Source organism: Saccopteryx leptura, chromosome 6, assembly GCF_036850995.1.
Source record: "Saccopteryx leptura isolate mSacLep1 chromosome 6, mSacLep1_pri_phased_curated, whole genome shotgun sequence".
Lineage (NCBI taxonomy): Eukaryota > Metazoa > Chordata > Mammalia > Chiroptera > Emballonuridae > Saccopteryx > Saccopteryx leptura.
The window spans coordinates 76368203-76395829 of record NC_089508.1 but is presented as its reverse complement, the minus strand read 5'-3'; the positions used below and the strand labels follow the sequence as shown (position 1 = coordinate 76395829).

The 27627-nt window shown below is 41.4% G+C and overlaps 1 protein-coding gene and 1 pseudogene across 1 annotated transcript; both read right to left on the bottom strand.

Annotated features, from left to right (window-relative positions):
- Nucleotides 1-115: 115 nt before the first annotated feature.
- MFAP1 (microfibril associated protein 1) lies at nucleotides 116-25927 on the bottom strand. The gene is made up of 9 exons (XM_066342979.1): nucleotides 25711-25927; nucleotides 9897-10116; nucleotides 8861-8990; nucleotides 8406-8593; nucleotides 7799-7907; nucleotides 7536-7696; nucleotides 5495-5654; nucleotides 887-976; nucleotides 116-791 (listed from the first exon to the last, which is right to left on the bottom strand). Exons 1-9 carry the CDS (start codon nucleotides 25793-25795, stop codon nucleotides 609-611), a joined length of 1326 nt encoding a protein of 441 aa, XP_066199076.1. The 5' UTR covers nucleotides 25796-25927; the 3' UTR covers nucleotides 116-608.
- On the bottom strand, nucleotides 9285-9378 carry LOC136377848 (U6 spliceosomal RNA; annotated as a pseudogene).
- Nucleotides 25928-27627: the final 1700 nt, after the last annotated feature.

The following is a 27627-nucleotide window of genomic DNA, read 5'->3' as shown; positions in this document are numbered from 1 at the left end:
TAAATACTTGTCAGCCTGCATATTTTATTTCCAATATCAAGCTCAAAAAGTATCTTGATATGTGTTTATTTCTTGACATATACATAAATGGATTAAAAAAAAACTGACGCCAACCAAAAATGAGAAACAGGTTTTATGAGTGTAGATTTCTATACGGTAGAAGTAATGTATTGTACACTTACATGCCTGTGTTTCTGACACAAGCTAAGGGGCTGGAAAAAGAAACTTTGAATAGTCCCAAGTGAATTTGGGAAACTAGAGCAATGATGAAACCTAAGATTTCTCAGAAATAGTTTTAAGTGAAGACAGTCCTACCTGGAAGTTGATATCAATGTCTCTGCCTCTCCCTTCCTCTCTCTAGTATCAATTAATAACAACAACAAAATAGGACGAATATTCTCTCAATTACCTAGATTCAAAGTGCTTTTCTGTGGGTTTATCAGCATGAGTCCCAACCTCACAAAGCACCTTCCAAAATTGGGTTCCCCAAGTGTTACAGTTGGTAGTCCAATAGACAGGATACATGGGTCATGTGAATAAAAAAATCAAGGGCTAGCCACTGAGACATCCCCTTGTGTCCCACAACTGGAAGAATTAGTAGTTGAACTTTAAGTAGTTTTCCGCTTCTTGGCAGATGGCCGTTCAAATACATCTCGTACCCCAGCTGCCTTTTGTTTAAAGAACTTCGTGTTCTGGGCACTTTCTTGACCCCATGCTGAGTCAAAGGAGGTGGTGTCCTGATCCACAAGGTGGGTATATTTGGTACGACCAGAGCGTCCAAAGTTCTTGACCTGAGGGAAGGATAGATGATGAGTTACACTATCAAATGTACCATGTCCTAGCCCTCAATATATTTTATCTCTCATGTTATTAAGGTTCCCCATACCTGCATGACTTTGGGAAGAATGGTTTTGTTGAAATGATCCTCCAGGGTAGGTGCACTGAAATCTCTCTTGTATACTTCTTCATCCTCATCCTGTAGAAAACAGTCTTATCAATCTTGTGGTTTTATTTCCCATATATTCAGACCACAAATTTATTATTAAACTATGACAAGGGATATAAAGAAAGCAGAGGGTATTGCAACTTCTTCAAGAGCTTACATCTAGTTAAGATCCTTTTTTTTTCTGTTTATGTTCTTTTTTTTTCTTCCTAAATAGACATTTCCTGAAGGGTTGCTATATTTTCTCTGCATTCACTATGTTCATTTACGCATATGGTTTTAACTCTGTTACAAACCTTTCAAACCTTTGATCCTGAGTTTTCTACTTCCCATTAACTTGGATATTCTGTTGGGATTTCAAATTCACATGTAAAGTGAAAATCATTTCCCTAACCTTTTAAAATCAGTGTTTTTCCTGACTTAACTTTTTAAAAAAAAATTTAGAGAGATGAGAGAAGTTGGGGTGGGGGGAGAAGTAGGAAGCATCAAATTGTTGTAGTTGCTTGACTGGGCAAGTCCAGGGAATGAACCGGTGACCTCAGCACTCCAGATTGACACTTTATCCACTGTGCCACCAAAGGTCAGGCCTGATTTAACTTTGTTAACAGGATCAACATTCTTGCCCTGGCCTAGTAGTTTAGTTGGTTAGAGTATCATCCAGATACACCAAGGTTGTGGGTTTTATCCCTAGTCAGGGCACATACAAGAATCAATCAATGAACGCATACAAAGGTGGAACAAGAAGTTGTATTGATGTCTCTGCCTCTCCCTTCCTCTCTCTAGTATCAATTAATAACAACAACAACAACAACAAAATAGGATGAATATTCTCTCAATTACCTAGATTCAAAATTTGAGTAATCTTTGTGCAGATTTAGTTGCCACTTATAAATTCTCATCACCTGGATTATCAGTTTTTCCTTGCAATCAATCGTAAATACTGCCAGTGGATTAATGTTTTTAAAACACAACTTTTTTTTTTTTTTTTTTTTTAGTGAGGCAGGCAGGAAGAGAGAGATGAGAAGCATCAACTCATAGTTGCATCACTGGCTGTTCATTCATTGCTTCTCATATGTGCCTTGACCCGGGGGGGTTCCAGCTGAGCCAGTGACCTTGGGTCAAGCCAGAGACCATAGGATGATGTCAATGATCCCATGTTCAAGCTGGCAACCTGGTGCTGAAGTTGGATGAGCCTGTGCTTAAGCCAGCAACTTCAGGGTTTTGAACCTGGGACCTCACTGTCCCAGATTGACACTCTTATCGAATGTACCACTACAGTCAGATTAAAACACATCTCATCTCTACCTTGCACAAAAACTTTATTAAATACAGCTTCGTAGTAAAGGTCAAATACAGCCCTATTTCCCCATGTATAAGACTCACCCTTTTCTGAAAAATTTGGGGTCTAAAAACTGGGTGCATCTTATACAGTGGTTGTGGTATTTCAAATGCCATAGCTGGAACTGAAGACGAGACAATATATGAAGACAGTGATTCCTCATCAGACACAGATGAGGACAAGCTAATGGATGGGAGTTTTGACAGTGATGGGGAGTTGTATGAATTTTAAGATGAATAAAAAACTTGAGTTCAATAACTATGTAATACATTTGTAATTAATACATATGTAATTAAACTTTATATAATAATTTTTGGGCCCCAAAAGCAAGGCATGTCTTATACATGGGAGCATCTTATACTTGGGGAAATATGGTATACTATGGCCTTAATCTACCTCTCCTTGCCACTTTCCTTTACAGATGATACTTTCTGCCTCTACTTGTGGTCCTTTCATTTGGAATGTCTTCCTACCACTGAATGTCAGAAAGTCTGTATGTTAAATGTCATCTCCTTTATGTTACCCTTTTCAATCTTCTACCAAATACAACAGTGCTTTCTACATTCCTTATGTATTTGCATTAGCTCCATTTTTAGATTGTAAGCTTTCTGAGTGCTAAACAGTACCTTTTACACAGTAAAAGTTAAAAGGTTCTTCGTGAACTGTATAAAATAGGTATAGAGAATAATTCTTGTTTTTTAAGTTCATTTCGGAGAGGAGAGGAGAGAGAGAGAGAAGAGGAGGGAGCAGGAAGCATCAACTCCCATATGTGCCTTGACCAGGCAAACCCAGGGTTTCGAACTGGCAACCTCAGTATTCCCAGTCAACGCTTTATCCACTGTGCCGAGAATAGTTGCAAATGAACCTATTACTAAGACTATAATTTAAGATTGTAAACATGTGGTGAAGGAATTAAAATGGCACCATCTTAGGCCCTGGCCAGTTGGCTCAGTGGTAGAGCGTTGGCCTGGCGTGCAGGAGTCCCAGGTTCAATTCCCGGCAAGGGCACAGAGGAGAGCGCCCATCTGCTTCTCCACCCCTCCCCCTCTCCTTCCTCTCTGTCTCTCTCTTCCCCTTCCACAGCCAGGGCTCCATTGGAGCAAAGTTGGTCCGGGCGCTGAGGATGGCTCTGTGGCCTCTGCCTCAGGCACTAGAGTGGCTCTGGTTGCAACAGAGCTACGCCCCAGATGGGCAGAGCATCACCCCCTGGTGGGCATGCCGGGTGGATCCCGGTCGGGCGCATGCGGGAGTCTGTCTGACTGCCTCCCCGTTTCCAACTTCAGAAAAATACAAAAAAAAAATACAAAAAATAAAATGGCACCATCTTGGTTAAGGGAAGCCTCATAGAAGAGCTGAGCCCTTTATGTTATTAGATTTTATTTATTATTTTTTTAGAGAGGGAAAGGGAGAGAGAAGAAGAGGAGAGAGAAGCAGGAAGCATCAACTCTTAGTACGGCAGCTGCTTCCTTTATGTGCCTTGACTGGGCAAGACCAAGTTTTTGAACCGGCGACTTCACTGTTCCAGGTGGACGCTTTATCCACCTGTGGTGGTGACCATAGGTCAGGCAAGCTGAGCCTTTTAACCAAACACTTTTTTGGAGTATTATTTTCCCTTCAGCTACAGAAAGGGCCAGTATAAAGGTAGTATGATTAAATAGTTTTTCTGAGATTTACTTTTCTCCTGTTCAAGCCTGAGAGTCCCTATAATCTCAGAAGCCATTTCAACTTCACTCTCCTTGTCTAGTTGAGAAGATTCAATATTTGAGGATGTGCACTGGAAGACTTTCACATAAACCTTATGTATCTTAGCCAGTCTACAATACAATTCTCTAAGAAGCTTGATTATTCAAGCTGCTAAAATGCTGAAGCAATGATACTTCAAGACTTTGAAGCAGTGTAAGAAGTAATTCATAATCCACCAACTCCAATTTTGAAAAACTACATATATAAGAAAACATTTCCTGCTGAGCAGATAGACACACTGATTTTGGAGAGGAATAAGGTACCCTACACTGAAGGGTTTTTTTTTTTCCTTTAAATTTTACCAGTATCTGTAGGAAAAGGCAGAAATTTAGCTGTAGTGGGGTTATTTAGGGTCTGATACACAACATAAAAATGCTAATCTTTTGATATAAACACCTCTAACATTAGGAAATAATTTAAAAAACTACATACAGTTAGAAAATAAATGCCATCAATGCTCACATTCCCTTTCTGGCTAAATCTGTATTAAATTATCACTGGTACTAATCTAAATAATACAGAATAAATCACTTTATACAAAAGACCAATGCTGGTATTTTAATCTTGGCCTTTATACAAAAAAAAAAAAAAAAAAGATGATAGGATTACACATACTGGATTTTTGGGGTTTTTTTGGTTAGGGTTAATCACTTTCTGTCAGCTCAGAATGAAGTAAATTAAACTTCTTCCATGCAAACAAGAGTTCATATGAAGCTATTTGCAAGGCCTGGATTTTGCATAACCAGAATTTCTCACTTGGCAATGAATAATGATATCTAAGTGGTTTTGGGTACTTAAAAAGTCTAGCATCGGCCCTGGCCGGTTGGCTCAGTGGTAGAGCGTCGGCCTGGCATGCAGAAGTCCCGGGTTCGATTCCCGGCCAGGGCACACAGGAGAAGTGCCCATCTGCTTCTCCACCCCTCCCCCTCTCCTTCCTCTCTGTCTCTCTCTTCCCCTCCCACAGCCGATGCTCCATTGGAGCAAAGATGGCCCGGGTGCTGGGGATGGCTCCTTGGCCTCTGCCCCAGGCCCCGGAGGGGCAGAGCATCGCCCCCTGGTGGGCAGAGCGTTGCCCCCTGGTTGGCGTGCCGGGTGGATCCTGGTCGGGTGCATGCGGGAGTCTGACTCTCTCTCCCTGTTTCTAGCTTTGGAAAAATACAAAAAAAAAAAAAAAAAAAAGTCTAGCATCTATATAGATCACTCTATTTCAGTTCCTCAATTCTTCTATTAAATCATTTCTCCCTGGGAGCAAGGGCCAAAACAGAGAACAGCTAGCTGCAACATGTAAAATCCTGTTACCAATATTTTGCTCTATTGGGTTTCTGTTCTTCAGAGGCAAAAAGCAAATGAGAAAACTGACCACTGGAAAGTGAAAGTAACACTCAAGAACCACCTTATTCTTGGTGGGAAAAAAGAATTCAAAGCTTCCGAGTATTCCCACTGCCCAACTTTCCCTTTCCATTCCTTACCATGAAGAAGGCACCCCGGTGATAATACTTCTGTAAGAACTTGTATTTGCCCTTAACAGCTTTGTTGGTAATAACTTTGCCATTCGCCCGAAGCTCAGCTCGCCTCTCTTCCTCAGTTAGGTTTCGCATACGTTCGATTTCTGCCTTCTCCTTCTCAAGCCTGTCCAGAGAACAAAACTATTTATTAGTATCATTCCAGATTTAGAAAGACCCAATCTAGGCCTGACCTGTGGTGGCGCAGTGGATAAAGCATTGACCTGGAAATGCTGAGGTCGCCGGTTCAAAACCCGGGTTTGCCTGGTCAAGGCACATATGGGAGTTGATGCTTCCTGCTCCTCCCCCCTTTCTCTCTCTCTCTCTCTCTCTCCTCTAAAATGAATAAATAAATAAAAATAATTAAAAAAAAAAAAAAAAAGAAAGACCCAATCGCCTGACCTGGGTGGCACAGTAAATAAAGAATTGACCTGGAATGCTGAGGTGTCGCAAGTTCAAAACCCTGGGCTTGCCTGGTCAAGGTACAAATGGGAGGCAACTATGAGTTGATGCTACCTGCTCCTCCCCCACTTCTCTCTCTCTCTCAAAAAGAAAAAAAAAAAAAAAAAAAGACCCAATTATTGGATCATAACACAGTCCCATCTTCCTTCAAACATTATTTACCTTTTAAAATTCTAGTCATTGCCTGTTAAGCATCAAGATCAAGAGCTCAATAAATAAAAAGATGATGAGGTCTTCATTATGCTTTGCAAACTTCTAAAAGTTAATTCTAGCCTTTTTTGAGGTTTATACATATGTTACTGCTTGATTTTGCAACATCACCAATTCCCCTTCATTAAAAAGCCTTAGCTTTAAAAAAAAACAGAATTTAAAATAACTGTGTAACAATCACATATGTGCTTACATGTGATAAACCAAGGATTATCATCATTAAAGGGTACATGGACTTCATGAAGCCAAAGGATAAAACCTTAGAAACTGCAGGCTGACGCCAACGTTTTCTACTGATTGTTTCCCTTTGTAATTTCAGATTATGTTTTCACTCCTAGTAATTTTCAGGAGTGGATGATCCAGCTCAGAAATGATTCTGCTCTAACACAGTGAGTGTGGTAGCTTATTTAAATGCCACAAATTCTTCCCCTCACAGTATGCATGCCTTCTTGCAGAAATGACATGGAAGCCTCAAAAGATCTTGCCTGTTTCTACCTTTGCCCTCTTTTAATACTGCCCCAAGATTGTTACATAAGGAAGCCAGTCTAGCCTACTGAAGAAGTGAGGCACTGTAGCTGATAGTCCACACCAACTACTAGACATGTCAGTGAAGTCATTTTGGACATTCTCGCCCAGTTAGTCCTTCAGCTGGATGCAACTACATAAGAGAGCCCAGGTGAAACCAGCAGAGGTACTGTTTGGTTAACCTTTACAATTATGAGAAATAAAATTTTTTTTTTTGAAAGACAGGGAAAGAAATGAGAAACATCAACTCGTAGTTGCATTACTTTAGTTGTTCACTGATTGCTTCTCATACATGCCTTGACCTGGGGGGGGGGGGGGCGCCTCAAGCCGAGCCAGTGACCCCTTATTCAAGCCAGCAAACTTGGGATTGTGTCAATGATCCCATGCTCAAGCTGGCAAGCCTGCACTCAAGTTGCTGACCTTGGAGTTTTGAACCTGGGACTCCAGTGTCCCAGGTCGAAGCTCTATCCAAGGTGCCACCAGTGATCAGGTATCAATTATTTTAAGTCACTTAATTTTGGGTTGGGTTGTTATGCAACAATAGACGACTGGTAACAGTCAAACTTTTGTGTGTCTACTAGGAAACTAAAGGGAGTATTAGCTGGCACTCTATCATGGAGAAACACTGACAAAGTGTGTTTCTTTTCCCTGATTTTATTGTAACAGCCACATTCCAATTATGGAAACTTACCCAGTTGAAGGGACCCTAAAAAAATGCTAGAATGGAACTCCGAGTAGGCGTTGAACCTTAGAGCTCTTCTACTAGGAACCTGTCCCATTAACAGTATTAAACTCTAGGACCATTACTCACGCTTCTCTATCTTCTCTGTCCCTCTTGATTCTCTTTAGCTCTCGAACTTTCCATGCCTCATATTCCTCCTCATCATTTTCATCATCAGTGTTCAGTGCATCCAGTGCAGCCAGGGATCGCTTGTTTTCCTCCAGCTCTTTTTTGGTCTCCTCTTCTACAATCTGGATAGGGAGAACAATTCAACTGTTGGACCTCCTTATTCTCTTCAGACAAACCTACGTACACTGCTCCTTGCCCTCAATCCTCATAGCCACTCCCAGTACCTTGAGTGTGTACTTGCGCCTCTCCTCAGCCATGCGTTTTGCCTCCTGCTCCAGCTCCTTCTGTTTCAATGCTTCAGCTTCACGTTCTTGAACTGTTACTCGATCCTTCCTGTGGTACAGAGGTCCTGTTAATTGCCCAAAGATCTTAGAGGAGAGCTCTGTTCCCCAAATAGAAGTCCTATCCAAATCAGACAAAGCCAAACAATCTATGGGGCTCTATTATTTGCAAGAAGCCAAAACTGGGAGTTAACCAGGTCTTTAGAGCATCAAAATTCTATTCATCTTTGAGATCTGCCTGAATAGCAAGGAACCAGCTAGACTGTAAGTAGTAGGATTTCTAGCCATTAGGAAATGAACAGGAATTTGCTCGTTAAGCTTAATTTTGTGCTTAAAATAATATAAGATTGTGGGCAGATATGTGCTCTTACACTGGAAAAGGAGATCTGAAAACAAACTTAGGCTCTCTGCTAACACCAAGATATTCCTCAGCAAATACCTCGCAGAGCTAGCGCATGGACAGAAGACTTTCACTTAGTGTTTACATTTCAGAAGAGCATGAGATAGGAAAGAGTCTTCTATCTTCAGAACTGGTCTGTGAGATACTTACTTTCGAATGAAGACTGGCTTAAGACGAGGCTCCATCTCATCTTCACTGTCTGTGTACTCTTCGTACTCGGACTCTGATTCTGATTCCTCCCCAGACCGTCCTTCATCTTCCACTTCCATGACTTCCATCTCTTCATTTTTTCTCTCTTGTGCTCGCTGACGCATCATGCCACGCCGCCGCTCTATTTCCTGTCAAGTTGTATGTCCAAGCCAGTAAGCTGAATGGCCTATGCTCTTAGATGGATTTTTATTTTCCTTTCATCAAGCTCAACAAATTTTGCTCTGAGTAAATGCAACTTAGCACCACTGTATTTCCAATCCTATCCCCAACAGAGAACCCTGGATCAGAATTCTGCCAAAAGCAGCAATCTCATGCTTTTAGGACCTCAACAAAGGAGCACAGGCCCCAACTTTTTCTTGTACCCAGAAAGAACTTTGCATCTCACTTTACTATACCTCATCATCAATTTCTTCCTCTTCTTCCTCACTGCTGTCTTCTCGCTCCACGCGCCAAGCATCTCCTTCTACTTCTGAGTCACTTTCTCCTACCACTTCAGGTTCCACTATTTTCCGATGTCGAGCCAATCTGAAAAAGAGTATCTCTAAGTGTAACACCATTGCTACAAAAATGAAGGAGCTCAATCACATTTCTTTAGTCATACAGCATCTGAACATTATGTTTACTTTTATGACTACTGAAATCTTGAGATGGGCAAACTGAGGTGCCATTAAAGAAACTAATTCGAAGTGTTAGAACAAATAGTCTAGTTGAACCTAAAACACTGCCACAAACTTTTATGGGCATACTGGGATATATTTTATAGCTCAAGGTAGTTCATAGTTTCAACATTAGATCAAACTGTTTCCTTTCTTTTTTTTTTAAAATAGGAATGCAAATTTGTGTCATCCTTGCGCAGGGGCCATGCTAATCTCTATACTGTCCCAATTTCTGTATGTGCTGCCAAAGTAAGCACCAAACTGTTCCTTTCAATGACATCTTATCATTGTGAAACTGGGTTTTTGGCCACTGCTGTGACAGAAAGCAAATACCACATGAAAATCAATACAGATGGCTGACCAGGTGGTGGCGCAGTGGATAGAGCGTCGGACTGGGATGCCGAGGACCTAGGTTCGAGATCCCGAGGTTGCCAGTTTGAGCGCGGGCTCATCTGGTTTGAGCAAAAAGTTCACCAGCTTGGACCTAAGGTCGCTGGCTCGAGCAAGGGGTTACTCGGTCTTCTGAAGGCCCACGGTCAAGGCATATATGAGAAAGCAATCAATGAACAACTAAGGTGTCACAACGAAAAACTGATGATTGATGCTTCTCATCTCTCTCCGTTCCTGTCTGTCTGTCCCTATCTATCCCTATCTCTGACTCTCTCTCTGTCTCTATTAAAAATATTTAAAAAAAAAGTATTAGCTATTACTGTTGTTGTTGTTCTTATTAACTTGTAGGGGTTCAGGTCTAGAGAAACATAACCCTAGTCATTACCTCTCTTCCACATCTTCACTAATACGGTTCTGTAAACGCCGGAGCCGAGGGTCGCTAGATGAATCCTCCTCCTGTTCCTCAGGTTCTGCTTCTTGTTCTTTGGCTTTCTTAATGAACTGAAATTCTTCATCCTCCTCATCTGAGGACTCCATAGGGGCATAGTCTGGCCTCTTTCCAGATACATAACGTTTTACCTTCACTTTTTCCATCGAAATCTCACCTGGGTGAGAAAGATAACATGTTTTAGTAGCCTCTTTCCCAAAGTTCTTTAACCATTGGCCTTTGCAGGTAGAGCCCTGTATTCCTTGTAAATAAGAGTGCAAGAAGGAGAAGAAAGCCACTGCCTAAACATCTATTCATTTAATGGTGTTTTTCTACAAAGGCCAAGTCAGGGGAAGGCATTCTTGTGAATACCAACACTAATGATAATGAGGCTTAGCTTGGGTACAATGAGTAGAGTAAGGTGGGCACTGAAATAGAAAAAAGTCCCCCCAAACAGGCAGACTGTGGCCATCACAAATTTATGCTATTCTACCTCAACTATACCCTTAAATAAATTATAAATTATCTGTAACAGTGCCCGCCCAACACACAGTAGGGTGACTTAAGCGGGAACATAAAATGAAAATGCTGCTTAGTCATTATTTTAGTTCTACTGCAATTTTCCATGGTGGCCATCATAATATATTACCATATAACTCAATCTTCTAATCTTGTCTAGTTCTACCTTCTTTTCTTTTAGTTTATGAGCTATCAAGCCTGCAAGAGTAGATAATCTTTTTCAAATACCAACAATTCCAGTGAACAAAGAGTGGAAACTAACCAACACAGTTTATAAGATGAATATAACCCTCTGACCAGCGGTGGCACAGTGGATAGAGCATTGAGCTGGGCTCCTGAGGTCCCATATTTGAAAACCCGAGGTTGCTGGCTTGTGTGCAGGCTCACATGGCTTGAATGCTGGCTCACTAGCTTGAGCATGGGGTCGCTGGCTTAAGTGTGGGATCATCAACATGACCCCATGGTCGCTGGCTTGAGCCCAAAGGTTGCTAGCTTGAAAGCCCAATGTCACTGGTTTGAGCAAGGGATCACTGGCTCAGCTTGAGCCCCTCCCCCATCAAGGCACGTATGGTATGTATTCAGTGAACAACTAAGGTGACATAACTATGAGTTGATGATGCTTCTTTTTCTTTTTAGGTGAGAGGAGGGGAAGATAGTGAGGCAGACTCCCACATGCGCCCTGACTGGGATTCACCTGGCAACCTCCGTCTTGGGTCAATGCTCGAGTACTGAGCTATTTTTAGTGCCCGAGGCTGATGCGCTTGGACTAACCAAGCCATCCTCAGCACCTAGGACCATGCTCAAACCAATCAAGCCACTGGCTGCGGGAGGGGAACAAGGAAAGAAGGGGGGAGGAGAAGCAAATGGTAGCTTCTTTTGTGTGCCCTGACTAGAAACTGAATCCAGGACATCCATACACTGGGCTGGCGCTCTACCCAACTGAGCCACCAGCCAGGGCCAAGTTGATGGTTCTCATCTCTCTACCTTCCTTCCCCCACCCCACCAAAAAAAAAAAAAAAAAAAAAAAGATGAATATAACCTTGAGAGCCAAATTGGACAGTTAAAAGGAAAAGTTTAGGTGGATTTACTTATGAACATAGATACAAAAATACTAAATAACATAACAGAAAATGTATTCCAGCAATGTAAAAACTAACCAAAAAAACTCTAAGCCATTATGACCTAATAGGATTCACCTAGGACTACAAGGATGATTTAACCTTAGAAAATTAATGGGCCCTGGCCAGATAGTCCAGTTGGTTAGAGCATTGTCCCAAAGTGCAGAAATGGTGGGTTCAATCCCTGGTCAGGGCACATATAGGAACAGACACAGATTGATGTTCCTGTCTCTCTCTCTCTTGCCAAAATCAATGAAAAACAAAGAAAAAAATTAATGGAAGAAAAAGTAATGTACTACTTGAAGTTTATGTATTTAAAGTCATATAATCTTAATTAATACAGAAAACATACTTAATAAAATAATAAAACATAAAAAGCATTCTTTTAAAAAAACAATAGGCATTTCTGTTTTTGTTGGACAATATGTGTTGTCCATATGACTCCATCTAGTCAACATTTTATTATGACCCTAATTAGAGCAATCAGAAAAGAAAAGGAGGTGAAAGGATCATAAATAAAGAACTGCCATCATTTGTAGACTATGTGATCATGTATGTAAAAAAAAATCAAGATAATCAACAAACTAAAGAAGAATTCAAGAAAAATGCTGGATTAAAATGTAAGTGTACCTGTAGGCCCTGGCCGGTTGGCTCAGCAGAAGAGCGTCGGCCGGCATGTGGATGTCCCGGGTTAGATTCCTGGCCAGGGCACACAGGAGAAGCACCCACCTGCTTCTCAACCCTTCCCCTTCTCCTTCCTCTCTGTCTCTCTCTTCCTCCCCTGCACTCAAGCAAACTTGGCCTGGGTGCTGAGGATGGCTCCATGGCCTCCGCTTCAGGCGCTAGAATGGCTTCGGTTGGAATGGAGCAGCGGCTCAGATGGGCAAAGCATCGCCCCCTAGTGGGCATGCCGGGTGGATCCCGATCAGGCGCATGCGGTAGTCTGTCTCTCTGCTTCCCTGATTCTCACTTCAGAAAAATACAATAAATAAATAAATAAATAAAATATATAAATGTGTATGTACACCTGTATATTAGCTAGATGTAATTAAAAAATAGTTTAGAATAGTAACTAATCTATAAAATTTTTTTTTTTTTACAGAGACAAAGAGAGTCAGAGAGAGGGACAGATAGGGACAGACAGACAGGAATGGAGAGAGATGAGAAACAGCAATTATCAGTTTTTTGTTGAGACACCTTAGTTGTTAAACATTAATAGCTTTTTCACATGTGCCTTGACCGTGGGTCTTCAGCAGACCGAGTAATCCCTTGCTCGAGCCAGCGACCTTGGGTCCAAGCTGGTGAGCTTTGCTCAAACCAGATGAGTCCGTGCTCAAGCTGGCGACCTCAGGGTATCGAACCTGGGTCCTCCACATCCCAGTACGATGCTCTATCCACTGTGCCACCGCTGGGTCAGGCTAATCTATAAAGTTTTAATGCAATGCCATTAAAAGTTGTCCCCAGGTGAATTTTAAAAGCCTTTTTTTTTTCCAGACACCTTTTTTTTTTTACAGACAGACAGGAAGGGAGAGAGATGAGAAGCATCAATTCTTCGTTGCGGCACCTTAGTTGTTCATTGATTGATTTCTCATATGTGCCTTGACCAGGGGGCTACAGCGGACTGAGTGACTCCTTGCTCGAGCCAGCGACCTTGTGCTCAAGCTGGTGACCTTGGGGGTCTCAAACCTGGGTCTTCCACATACCAGTCCGACACTCTACCAACTGTGCCACCGCCTGGTCAGGTCCCAAGTGGATTTTAAAGTAATGTGGAAGAACAAAAGCCAAGACAATTCTGAAGAACAAGATAAGGCCAAAAAGAAGATATGCAGATGGCAAATAAACATATAAAAGGATGTTCCATATTATATGTAATCAGAGAAATACAAAATACAACAGCGAGACACCACTACATACCTATTAGGTTGGCCAAAATCCAGAGCTCTGACAATATTAAATACTGGCAAGGATGTGAAACAAGAACACTTACTCGTTGTTGGTACAAAATGGTTCAGCTACTTTGAAAGATAGTTTGGTAGTTTCTATAAAACTAAGCATATGCTTACCACACAACCCGATGACTGCATCCGTTGGTATTTACTCATACGAGTTGGAAATTCTGTCCACACGAAAACCTACACACTAAAATTTATTGAAGTTTTGTTCATAATGGCTAAAACTTGGAAGCAATCAAGATGTCCTTCCTGAGGTGAATGGATAAACTATGGTATATCAAAACAATGAAATTTTATTTATCACTTAAAAAAAAAACTATCAAGCTATGAATAGACACAGAGAAACCCTAAATACATATTAAGTGAAAAAAGCCAATCTGAATAGGTTGTATACTGTATAATTCCAAATACATAACATTCTGGAAAAGGCTAAATTATGAAGACAGTAAAAAGATCAGTGGTTGACAAGGATTGGGTGTGTGAGAGGGATGAATGGGCAGAGCATAAACAATTCTTAGGGCAGTGGAAACACTGTGTATGACACCAGAGTTATGGATATGTCACTATACACAAACCCACTGAATGTACAAAACCAAGAGTGAATCTTAATGTAAACTATGGATTTGGGTGATGATGACACATCAGTGTAGGTTAATCAATTGTAACAAAGGTATTACTCTGGTGGGGAGGGTATGCACGTGTAGGGATAGAGGCTATACGGGAAATCTTTGTACCTTCCCCCCAATTCTGCTGTGAACCTAAAATTGCTCTAAAAAAAGTCTTAATTAAAAATAGAAGAATAAAGTAAGGTGAAGGTGGAAGGGTTTTTATACAGATTGCAAAGCTTATTTAAATTTTTTTCCTGCCTTTTCTTTTTTTAGAAATTAAACTTAATGGGGCATCAATGATCACTAAGAGTACAGAGGTTTCAGGTAAACATCTCTATAGCACTTGAACTGTTGACTGTGTTGTGTGCCCATCACCCAAAGTCAAATTGTTTTCCATCACTGTATGTTTGTCCCTCTTTACTCCCCTCTCTCCCCCCACGTAGCCTCCCCCTGGTAACCACTTCACTTGTATCTATGTTCATGAGTCTGTTTTTATCCCACCTATGTGTGAAATCATATAATTCTTAGCTTTTTCTGATTTATTTCACTTAGTATCATGTTCTCAAGGTTCATCCATGTTGTAAATGTAATTATGCCATTATTTCTCATGGCTGAGTAGTATTCCATTGTATATGTGTACCATATCTTCCTTATCCAATAAAATTAATAGTAATTAAAAGAATACATCATTGCCTAATTGGTGGTGGCACAGTTGATAAAGTGTCAACCCAGGACGCTGAGGTCCCAGGTATAAAATCCCAACATCGCCAGCCTGAGCATAGTCTCACCCAGCTTGAGCGCAGGCTCGTGAGCTTGAGCTTGGGGTTGCCAGCTTGAGTATGTAATCATCAACATGATCCTATGATTGTTAGCTTGAAGCCCAAGGTTGCTGGCTTGAGCAAAGGGCCAGTGGCTCAGCTTGAGTCCCCACCCAGTCAAGGCATATACGAGAAGCAATCAATGAACAATTAAAGCAGGGGTAGTCAACTTTTTTATACCTACCACCCACTTTTGTATCTCTGTTAGTAAAATTTTCTAACCGTCCACCAGTTCCACAGTAATGGTGATTTATAAAGTAGGGAAGTAACTTTACTTTATAAAATTTATAAATCAGAGTTACAGCAAGTTAAAGCATATAATAATTACTTACCAAGTACTTTATGTTGGATTTTCACTAAGTTTGGCAGAATAAATCTTTATAAAACAACTTACTATAGTTAAATCTTTTTATTTATACTTTAGTTGCTCCACTACTGCCCACCATGAAAGCTGGAACGCCCACTAGTGGGCGGTAGGGACCAGGTTGACTACCACTGAACCAAAGTGACACAACAATGAGCTGATGCTCCTTATCTCTCTCCCTGTCTTTCTCTCACTAGAACAAACAAACAAAAAAACAAACAAACAGTATGTTACTGACTCAGGGGGTACATAGACACCAATGAAAATGATGCCCTGGCCGGTTAGCTCAGTGATAGAACTTCAGCCTGGTGTGTGGAAGTCCTGAGTTCGATTTCCTGTCAAGGCACAAAGAAGTGACTATGTACTTCTCCACCCCTTCCCCCCCTTCCCTTCCCGCACCCATGGCTCAATTGGTTTGAGCACATAGGCCCTCAGCACCGAGGATGGCTCTGTGGAGTCTCCACCTCAGTTGCTAAAAATATACTGCTCACAAAAATTAGGGGATATTTCAAAATGAATATGAAGCTATAAAATACCCCTAATTTTTGTGAGCAGTATATATAGCTCAGTTGTGAGCATGGCCCCAGATGAGAGTTGCTTGGTAGATTCCGGTTGGGGCACATGAGGGAGTCTGTCTCTCTATTTCCTCTCCTCTCACTTGGAAAAGAAGAAAAAAAATGTAAAAAAAAGACTGTAAGAAACAGAGTAGATAGCAGAAAAATAAACCTATGTGAGAACTTGGTATATTACAGAAGTGATATAAATGCAGTGGAGACCCTGGCAGGGTAACTTAGTTGGTTAGAGTGTTGTCCTGAGGTACCATGGTTGTGGGTTCGATTCCCGAGCAGGGGACACACAAGAATAAACCAATGATGGCATGAATAGGTAGAAATTGATATCACTCTCTCTCTCTCTCTTTCCCCCCACTTATTTAAAAATCACTAAAAACAAAAAAGGGAGTGGAGAATGGGTGGACTAGTCAAACAATGGAGTAATAGGGACAACTGGCTAACCGTAAGGTAAATAGTAAAATTAGCTCTCTGATACCCACACACAAAATATCCGACATGGATTAAAGACCCAAGTGTGAAAGTCCTATCTTAAACATATATATCCCTAGGGCCATAAGCTTAACTTAGAGTCTGTATTGCACAATTGTGTTTTCTATCCTATTTAGTATATACAAACACTAGCATGATAGAAAATCTTTGTAATTTGAGCATCAATAATCTGAGCGTAGAAAATATTTCTTTTTTCTTTCTTTCTATTTTTTTAAAGAGATAGTCAGAGAGAGGGTAGACAGGGACAGACAGACAGGAACGGAGAGATGAGAAGCATCAATCATTAGTTTTTCGTTGCATGTCGCGACACCTTAGTTGTTCATTGATTGCTTTCTCATATGTGTCTTGACTGCAGGCCTTCAGCAGACCAAATAAGCCCTTGCTCGAGCCAGTGATCTTGGGTCCAAGCTGGTGGGCTTTGCTCAAACCAGTTGAGCCCACGCTCAAGCTGGTGACCTCGGGGTCTCAAACCTGGGTCCTTCCATATCCCAGTCCGACGCTCTATCCACTGTGTCACCGCCTAGTCAGGCAGGAAAGATTTAATATACTAAATAGCACAAACCATTAAAGATAAAAATTGATGAATACGATAACACTAAAACCAAAAGCACCTGTGTAACAGAAGAACTCCATATTTTTTTTTTCCAAGTGAGAGGACGGGAGATAGAGACAGACTACCACATGCTTCTCGACTGGGATCCACCCAGCAACTCCCTCTGCCCATCTTGGGTCATGCTCACAATGGAGCTATTTTTAGTGCCTGAGGCAGAGGCTCCACGGACCCAGGACCTATCCTCAGTGCCGTGGGCCAATGAACTCAAACCAATTGACCCATGGCTGCAGGAGGGGAAGAGAAAAAGAGAATGAGAGAGAAAGAGAGAGTAAAAGGGAGGGGGAAGGGTGGAGAACCATACATCTGGCCAACACTCTACCACTGAGCCAACTGGCCAGGGTGGAAGACTATGTAATTAAAATTAAAACACAAGCTAGACAACAATAGCCTGACTAGGTGGTGGTACAGTGGACAGCGCATTGACCAGAACATTGAAGATCCAGGTTCAAAACCCTGAGGTCTCTGGCTTGAGCACGGGCTCATCAGGTTTGAATCCAGACTCACCAGCTTGAGCTGGCTTGAGTCCAATGGTAGCTGGCTTGAGCAAGGGGTCATTGGCTCGGCTGGAGCCCCCTCGTCATCAAGGCATGTATGAGAAGCAATCAATGGAAAAACTGAAGTGATACAAATATGAGTAGATGCTTCTCATCATTCTCCCTTCCTATCTGTCTCTCTCTGTCTTACTGAAAAAACAAACAACAAAAAAAGAGGAAATATTAGATTTGCGAAGCATAAAAACAAACCAAATAGAAAATGGGTAATTGACAAGAGTAGGTAATTCATAGAAGAGAAAACCTAAAGAGCTGAAAAAAATGTATGAACAAGACACCTAGTCTCACAAGTAATCAGAGAAATGCAAATTAAAATAATAAGATATTTTGCCTGAATAGTAGTGGCGCAGTGGATAGCCCAGGGGTCGAGAACCTTTTTGGCTGAGAGAGCCACGAACGCCACATATTTTAAAATGTAATTCCATGAGAGCCATACAATATGTTTAACACTAAATACAAGTAAATGTGTGCATTTAATGAAGACCAACACTTTTAAAGTACAATAAGTCTCTGAATTCTTTTTAATAACGTTGTTATGCTGTTGCTAACCAATGATGAATAAAGTTCTTCTTACCATTAATGTGACTTCTGGTGCTGCATGGTTTGGAGGATGACTTTGTAGTCTGGTTGATACGTGGTGAGGTTAAGCTTCATGCAGGCGTTGAGACTTCCGTCCGTTAAACGTGACCGTAGGTTGGTCTTAACGTTTTTTAGATGTAAGAAAGACTGCTCACATGCATACGTAGAGCCAAACATTGTCAGTACAGCAATACTCACACACTGCAGTGTGTGTGGTATGTGACGGGAAGCGCTTTCCACGTTTTGACAATCAGCTGGTCCGCGGGTTGAAGTTTTTTCATTTCTCCCCACTAGTGTTTGCTCGCCAACTCTGCTTGCTGTCATGCAAGTCTTTCCAAATCTTCATTCAGTGACTCAACTTATTCACCCACATGTCTGAGGCCTTCAGGTCAGCAGCTTGTAGCTCAAAATCTCTGACAGAGAAACCGGGGATGTAATTCAGGTTGGCGCTGTCCATTGCACACTCGTGTGGATGGGTGATGAACTTAAAAAGACGAGTGCGCACACGAAATTCTCCAAAGCGCGCTTTGAATGACTGCAAGGGATTCGATGTGAAGCCTGCTAGCTGCTGGAGATCAAGATATTGAGCAGGGTCACTTGCTGTGCATGCATCTTTAAACTCTCCCAGTTTTTCAAAGTGTAGTAAATGACCTGTTTCAGTGTCCACGATGAAGAGTTCCAGCTTGTTTTCAAATGCAAACACTGCTTGTTGAAGGCATAAGACTGTATTTCCAACGCCTTGCATTTTCACATTGAGCCGGTTCAGATGTTCAGTCATGTCCATGAGATAAAACTACAGGAGCCACTCAGTGTTAGCTAACTCAGGATGCTCAACCTTTTTCATTTCAAGAAAAGTCCAAATTTCACTCAGACAAGCCGCGAAATGGCTGAGCACCTTACCTCTTGACAACCAATGCACATTGCTGTGCAGAAGCAAATCAATATAATTATTCCCAACTTCATCCAGCAGTGTTTTAAACTGGCGATCATTTAAAGCTTGAGCAACAATAAAGTTGACCACCCAAATGACCAGCGACATCACCTCACCAAGCTGCTCGCCACACATCTGAGCACAAAGCACCTCCTGATGTAGGATGCAGTGAAAACTTAGGATGGGTCTCTTTTAATGTTCACAAAGAAGCGCTATGAATCCTCTGTTTTTCCCTACCACGCACGGAGTACCATCAGTATACACCGAAATAAGTTTACCAATCGATAGATTTTTTTCTTTAGCGAACTCAGTGAAAGACTTGAATAAATCCTCCCCACTTGTCTCTTTCATAGGCAAAACAGCAAGACTTTCCTCACATAGTGTGTCACCGACAGCATACCTTGCAATCACGCTGAATTGGGATAAATGGCTTATATCTATTGACTCATCCAAAGTGAGAAAAGAATGGTGCTGCATTTATGTCCTTCACTTGTGTTGCCTCAATTTGATTTGCCATCATGAAGGTAAGATCGTGAACAGTTCTTTCCGACAGAGGCATGTCTTTTATTTGTTTGATTATCTTGTCTTTATCCAAAAAGTCGTCAAAAAGTTCATTGGCAACATCAAGCATGAATGTTTTGGCATACTCCCCATCTGTGAATGGCTTTCTGTTTCTCACATTTGCTAAAGCAACAGCAAAGCTAGCCGGATTCCAGTCGCCTTGTTGGGTGCAAACACGGAGTTGCTGCTCACTAGCTTTCACTCTGCACAGCAGCTCTTGACATGCTTTCTTCCTGCTCTCCCGCGCTGGATATTCCGATGCAAATGTAGTATGGTGTGTGTCGAAGTGCCACTTTATATTTGTTTCATCGATGCAATTTCATCATTGCATATTAGATACACTGCAGAACCTGCTCTCTCCACAAAGGCGAATTCTTCTGTCCATTCCTGCTGAAAAGTACGATACTCCTCATCTTTTTTTCTTTTAGCCATCTTCTTCGTCAAAAGGGTTTTTACAACTAGCTAGCTGACAACTTGATTAAAAGGAGGGAAGTTTACTTCCTGACCTCACAATGACCCGTGTATGTTACGCATTATCCAATAAAAATTTGGTGTTTTCCCGGAGGACAGCTGTGATTGGCTCTAGCCACCCACAACCATGAACATGAGTGGTAGGAAGTGAATGAATTGTAATACATGAGAATGTTTTATATTTTTAATGTTATTATTTTTATTAAAGATTTGTCTGCGAGCCAGATGCAGCCATCAAAGGAGCCACAACTGGCTCACGAGCCATAGGTTCCCAACCCCTGGGATAGTGTCAACCTGGGATGCTGAGGTCCCAGTTTCAAATTCCCGAGGTCACAGGCTTCAGTGTGGTGTCACTGGATTGGAGCTCAAGGTCGCTGGGTTGAGCATGAGGTCACTGGCACAGATTAACCGCTACCACCCTGCCCCTGCCACCAGCACATATGAGAAGCAATCAATGAACAACTAAAGTGATACAACTACGACTTGATGCTTCTTATCTCTCTCAAAAAATAAATAAAAATAAGATATTTCATACCCATTACATTGACCAAAAATTTTAAAAATCTGATAAAATGAAGTGTGTGCATGAATATATAGGCACAGAAAAGCTCTTGATGTTTTTACAACCCACTGTGGAGAACAACTAGCAAGAGGTAGTTTAGTTGATGGTGAACTTCAAAGAGTCTATCCTATAGAAATTCTTACACAGGTGCACTATAGAGATATATTTAAGAGTGACACCTGACCAGGCAGTGGCGCAGTTGGTAGAGCACTGGGCTGGAACGCGGAGGACCCAGGTTCGAAACCCCGAGGTTGTCAGTTCGAGCGTGGGCTCATCTGGTGTGAGCAAGGCTCACCAGCTTGAGCCCAAGGTCGCTGCTCGAGAAAGGGGTCACTTGGTCTGCTGTAGCCCCCTGGTCAAGGCACATATGAAAAAGCAATCAATGAACAACTAAAGTGCCACAATGAAGAAATGGTGTTTCTCATCTCTCTCACTTCCTGTCTGACTGTCCCTATCTGTCCCTCTTTCTGTCTGTCACACACACACAAAAAAGTGACAACTGCACACTTTGTAATAGGAGGAAAAAAAACAACTCATTGTCCCTTAGTAGGAAATAAACTGTGGTTTAATTATACAATGGAATTCTTAAACAGTTAAAAGATGAATTAGCTCTATATGTATCCAAAAGATACTTTTCAAAAACCATGCTTAGTAAAAAAATAAATATAAAAAAAAAGGCAGTTGCACATGGATAAGTACAGTATATTTAAGAAACAAAAAATAACTGATATTATTTTCCAAAATCCTTACTGAAAAAACTCAGAATCCTACCCATTCCTTTAAGGCAGTAGTTCTCAAAGTGTGTGCCAGGGCACACTGGTGCACCCTAGAAGATTTCCAGGTGCGCCCTATGGTATTCCAGAGAAATATGTGCCTGTTGGGGACCAAAAAACCAACAGGGATTTTGGAGTTTAGATTTTTGGGGGACAGAGGTGTGGGGAACTGGCTGTAAGCTGACAGGTCTGCCCAACCCCCCACCTCACTTGCCTGATTAGGTTGCAAAAGGCTGTCAAGCTGTGGTGCTGGATTGTTTACACTACCCCCATGTTCCCTGGAAAGACTGGAGGCAAGATTCTTCTATCCTTTGTTTGGTGTCAAGTTAAGATGATATGCACGGTGGAGGTTTTCTGCACTTGGTAAAATTCTTGGGTTGCCTTGGAAACGTAATCAGAGACCACTGATTTGCTAATGGCCTCACTTTGCCCTATAAATAAAGATGCAGGTTTTTGGGTGCACTTTGTTCTTGCCAGCAGCAATTACAGGGCTCTTCAGACTTGTATTTTCTTAATTCTGTGTGTTTTCTTAATTCCACACTGTTCCCACTCAGGACCTGGAATTACTAGCTGCGCTGGTTGGTGGCATGTACCCAGATATAAAAATAAATAGTTACTCTATTATACCATTTCATTATGGAAATACCGCTCTTTTTGTTAACACATCATTATTATATTTATTATTAACACATCATTATATTATTTTTAGATAAATACACCCAAATAAAATGGATAGATTTCTCAAAAAGAAATGTCATATTGAAGAATCCGATTCTGGAAGTGAGCAAAAGTTAAGTGTAAATAAAATAGGACTTGAAAGCTGATGGGCAGAATTTAATTTATAGCATTTTCCATCACTTAACACTAAACAATACGATTCGATTAGAAACCCATTCATGGAAGCTTCAAGTGATTTTGGTTTAGCATTAACAGAAGAAGAACTGGCAGCTATATCCACTGATCGTGGATTGATGATTAAACATAAGGAATTGTCTCTTGATGCCTTTTGGATTTCTATAAAAGAATATGTGGCAATATCTAAAAAAGCTTTGAACATTTTACTACAATTTTCAACATTCTATTTAGGTGAATTAGGATTTTCTAACCTCAACACAATTAAGAGTAAAAAGAGAGGAATTCTTCAATGTATTGAGGAGGAAATGAGAGGTTGCCTTTCAAATATATGCCCAAACACTGAAGAAATCACTAGGACACATCAGGCTCATGTTTCTCATAAACACAAGAATGAAAAAACACATTCATGCTGGGACCTGCCGAATTTACCAAATCTTAATAAGAGTGTGTGTGTGTGTGTGTGTGTGTGTGTGTGTGTGTGTGTATACATATACATATATATATAAAAAGATAACTTTTTATGCTTTTTTTTATTTTTTTAACCCCTTTTTTACAAATTCTAAAAAGCATAACTCAAAAATTGTAACATAAAGATGCTTTTTAATGTCAGGATAAATTTAATTTTGTCGTATTTATTTTGTTTAATTACCATAAAAGCACACTTGGACTTTTGTAAAGCCAGTAGCCACGGCCACCATCACAGCCGCCTGGCTCATGCAGGTTCGCATTAGATTTGGACAGACGGTAATGAAACAATTGAGCCAAGAACTGGTGGGCCATTAGCTTTAATCCTAGGATGCAACCAGCGGGCAAGTAAAAGCACACACTGGGCTCCAAAACCCACTCATTCAGTGCTCACAAAGCTACTGACTTATCTGAGTTTCCTAGAATCAAAGGTATCTGCCTCACCAGCCTTAATTCACCTCTGTTCCCCATCTCCTCCTCTCTGCACAAACTCTACACAAACTGTCTGCTCCTTCAGCACTCCGCCATCTTGGCTACTTCTCCACATAGCCTTTCTCTGTTGTCCTCTCTAATGCTAATCTCAGGAAGCAAGAGAGAGCAAACTCCTGGTCTGCCCCACTTTATAATGTAGATTCAAATCCTTTATCCAATATACAAACAAGGAAGTGTCTCATACAGAGTCACTTGTCTGAGGCATAATGGCATTCCTCATGAGAGTGCACCACCCTACATCAAAATGGGTGGGAAAGGCTGTCTCTAAACTAAGCCTTAGGCTATAAGGATCCTGCCTGCTTATAGTCTGTCCCCCAACACACATTAATATAATCATGCCCATTCCAAAAAGAAGGGCAACTAATATTACCACCTGGGTGATGGGCTTCCACTTGGGCCATCTTTAACAAAGTGAGGATAATATATTTTATCTGCCCAACAACTTTAAATATTTTTTCTTTAATATTTGACTTAATTATTATAACATATTTCTCAGAAATTTTTATATAGTGTGCCTACAATTATAATTGTAATGAAATGTGCCCAACTTCAAAAAGTTTGAGAACCACTGCTTTAAGGGTCAATTTAAATGCCACCTTCTTCAAAAAGCTTTCACCGATTACCCCAATCAGAAAATATTATTCTTTTTCTCTGTTCTCACAGTGCTTGGTATCACAGGTATTACAAGTGTGAAATACCTCTTTTTGAACGTTCCAAATCTACTAGAATATGAGGTCTCTAAGGTTAGAAACACTACCTTAAAAACTTTGTATTCAATTTAATACAGTCACTGCGTTGGTTTAAAATTTAAAAAGTTTTTTGATAAGGTGCCAAAGAACTCTAAAACTTAGTACAGGTATTGGTAACACTATTTTAAAGAGGAAAGGTCAGGCTTTTTGCTCCCTCCTTTCTGTGGAGACTGGAGGGAGAAAAATACAGGAGCTTCCTGGCTTGCAAGGGCAACTGGGTCAGATAAGTCATAATTTAACTACAGAGCAAGGAAGATAGAACTTATCTAAGACTCCCTTCACTTCTCTTTTCTTAAAAGCCTTTAGAAGAATGTTTATGTACCTTAATTAAGAATTCCTACAATGACTCACCCTCCCATCCTGAAGTCATATAGATACCTCTAGAGACAAAGGGATCACAAGCCCCTCCTTACCCACCCCAACTGGTATGTGATTTGGTCTATACCAGGGGTCTCCAAACTGAGGCCCCCTGAGGCCATTTATCTGGCCCCTGCCACACTTCCGGAAGGGACACCTCTTTCATTGGTGGTCAGTGAGAGGAGCACATTGACCATTTCATTAGCCAAAAGCAGGCCTATAGTTCCCATTGAAATACTGGTCAGTTTGTTGATTTAAATTTACTTGTTCTTTATTTTAAATATTGTATTTGTTCCCATTTTGTTTTTTTACTTTAAAATAAGATATGTGCAGTGTGCATAGGGATTTGTTTATACTTTTTTTTATAGTCTGGCCCTCCAACGGTCTGAGGGACAGTGAACTGGCCCCCTGTGTAAAAAGTTTGGGGACCCCTGGTCTATACAATCAGCCACATAATGGTAGAAACTTTCTACATGATTTGGGATTGTGCCCTGTGTAGCTAGCTGGCTAATTAATAAACTCCTTAAAAATTCATTTGGACTTGGTGTCTCTATGTAACTTGTGGATTGCAGTACTTTATAACAGTTTAATAAGGTATGGTTCCGCCTGACCAGGCGGTGGTGAAGTGGATAGAGCGTCGGACTGGGATGTGGAGGACCCAGGTTCGAGACCCCGAGGTTGCCAGTTTGAGCACAGGCTCATCTGGTTTGAGCAAGGCTCACCAGCTTGAGCCCAAGGTCGCTGGCTCCAGCAAGGGGTCACTGGGTCTGCTGTAGCCCCTGGCCAAGGCACATATGAGAAATCAATCAATGAACAAGGAACCGCAACGAAGAATTGATGTTTCTCATCTCTCTCCCTTCCTGTCTGTCTGTCCCTCTCTCTGATTGTCTCTGCCACACACACACACACACACACACACACACACACAAAGAAAATAAAAAGGCATGGTTCCTGACTGCCTCAAGGAGGTTATGAGCTTATGAGCTTATAATGTAGCAGAGGTAAGGAAACAAACAATTATGAGTTTTATATAGAGTGCTATTCATATCAAAAGAGGAATTGTATCCCACCCAACACCCTGCAAACAGCAGGAATTCACTCTGTATTAGTCTAACGAATTGACCAAGGCCAAGGACAGAGGAGTGCTTGTAGGAAGTGAGGGCAGTCATCATACAGAAACAAGGAGATAGAAGTGTTCCCCACGCCCTGCCTCCAGGTAAAGCGACAGGATGCGAGTTTGATGGGGGTAAATGGAAGAAATACAGGGGGAAGATCTTAAGGGTCTGCAGAGTTGGGGTGGTCGGTCGGATAGATTTGGAGTATGCTGGGGAAGGCAGAGGAAATTCCGACTGGAAAACAGCTCAGCACAGTACCTTTCTCATTGCGAACAGGGACGGCACCAGCCGTGGACTGAATGGGCGGTTGTTTCATGAGTGCGCTTGGGACCGACATGTTCATGGCCGCGGCGGTACTCCCAAAACTTCACTGATTCCAAATAGTAAACAGCTACAACGTCGAAGAACAGAAAATCCTCTAGTGGTCCTAGAAATACTAGACGCTGCAGCGCGACTGACGGAAACACCACTTACGACAGAGCTAGAAAAACAGGAAATATGCGACCAGAGAATTGTGGGATAGTGGAGGACGTCTGGACACGCCCACCACTGGAACGTCGTGTTTGTCACTGCGCATGTGTCTAGTTATCCCTCTAGTGCAGGTATTGCGTTTCGCTGTATTTGGGTGCCTTTACTATTGCAAACTTTGGGCTTCGATGTTTGTTAAGACCCTTGCAGCAGGGGAGGTCAGAATTAAATGTTTAGGCCCTGGCGGGGTGGTTCCATGAAAGGAGAGCCCTTCTGGGTGCTGAGGTGATGAATTGAGTCCCTGGTCAGGGCATGTTGGAGAAGCAGTCAATGACTGCACACAACTAAATGGAACTAAGTGGAACAAGGAGTTGATGCTTTTCTTTGTCTCGCCCCACCCTCCTTTCCTCTTGCTCTCTTAAATCAATGGGGAAATTAAAAAAAGATTTAAAGGTTCCATTTATTGGCTAGATTTGAAACTGAGAAAAATGGGATAGTGATGAATAAGAAATTTTGGAGATAGTGAAAGGCAATTTGTTCAGACTATTGAGAGCTCAGAATTAGAGTTTAACTGGGATAGAAATCTTGCTAATAGCACCTGAGTAGCTCAGTTGATGAAGCTGAATGGGTTCTGGTGCGGTGTATTTTTTTTTAAAATATTTTATTTATTGATTTTTTTTTAGAGAGAGAGGAGTGAGAGAGAGAGACAGAGAGAGAGAGAGAAGGGGGAGGAGCAGGAAGCATCAACTCCCATATGTGCCTTGACCAGGCAAGCCCAAGGTTTCTAACCGGCGACCTCAGTGTTCCAGGTCGACGCTTTATCCCACTGCGCCACCACAGGTCAGGCCATGGTGCAGTGTATTTTTAATTATTTTTATTTATTCATTTTAGAGAAGAGAGAGAGAGAAGGGGGGAGGAGCAGGAAACATCAACTCCCATATGTGCCTTGACCGGGCAAGCCCAGGGTTTTGAACCGGCAACCTCAGCGTTCCAGGTCGAGGCTTTATCCACTGCGCCACCGCAAGTCAGGCTGGTGCAGTGTATTTTGTCGACAAAAGGGCAGGAGGTGGTTGGTGATTTAGGCCAGTCACACACACACACACACACACACACACACACACACACACACACACACACACACACACACACACACAATCAAACAAGGGGCCTGAGACAATGCCTGAAATCTGAATATTCTAATTTTAGGTTTTCCAATTCAAGATTTTGGAGGTCATCTATTAAAGCATTCCTGGCTGGAAAGTATTTGTATATAAGTCCTTAAGTATTAAGTTATTTTCTGTGTTTACCATGCTTAGGTCTCTGTAAGGAGTATGGAATATTGTTAAATGCCTGGTGTCCTCCAGAAGCCTTAATTTTGAAATAAAAAAAAGAAATATAAATATGGGGGGAAAAAAAGCTTGAATTTTACTCAGAAAGTCTTCAGGGACTTTGAGAATCATAACAGAAGCAATTGCAATTCACTAGCTGGATTGTTAAAACATGTTGGCTAACTGGAAGTCAGAACACATTTCACTGGATTTTATATGTTGGAGAGAGAAGGGACATCATGAGAAAAGTCTTGAATTCTGGAATAGCATGGTATAATAAATATATGAGACACTGAAAAGTTTGCTATATATACATATTTTTTTTTAGCATGAGAGAGAGATGGGAAGGTAGAGGGATGGGAGGCATCAATTCTTCCTT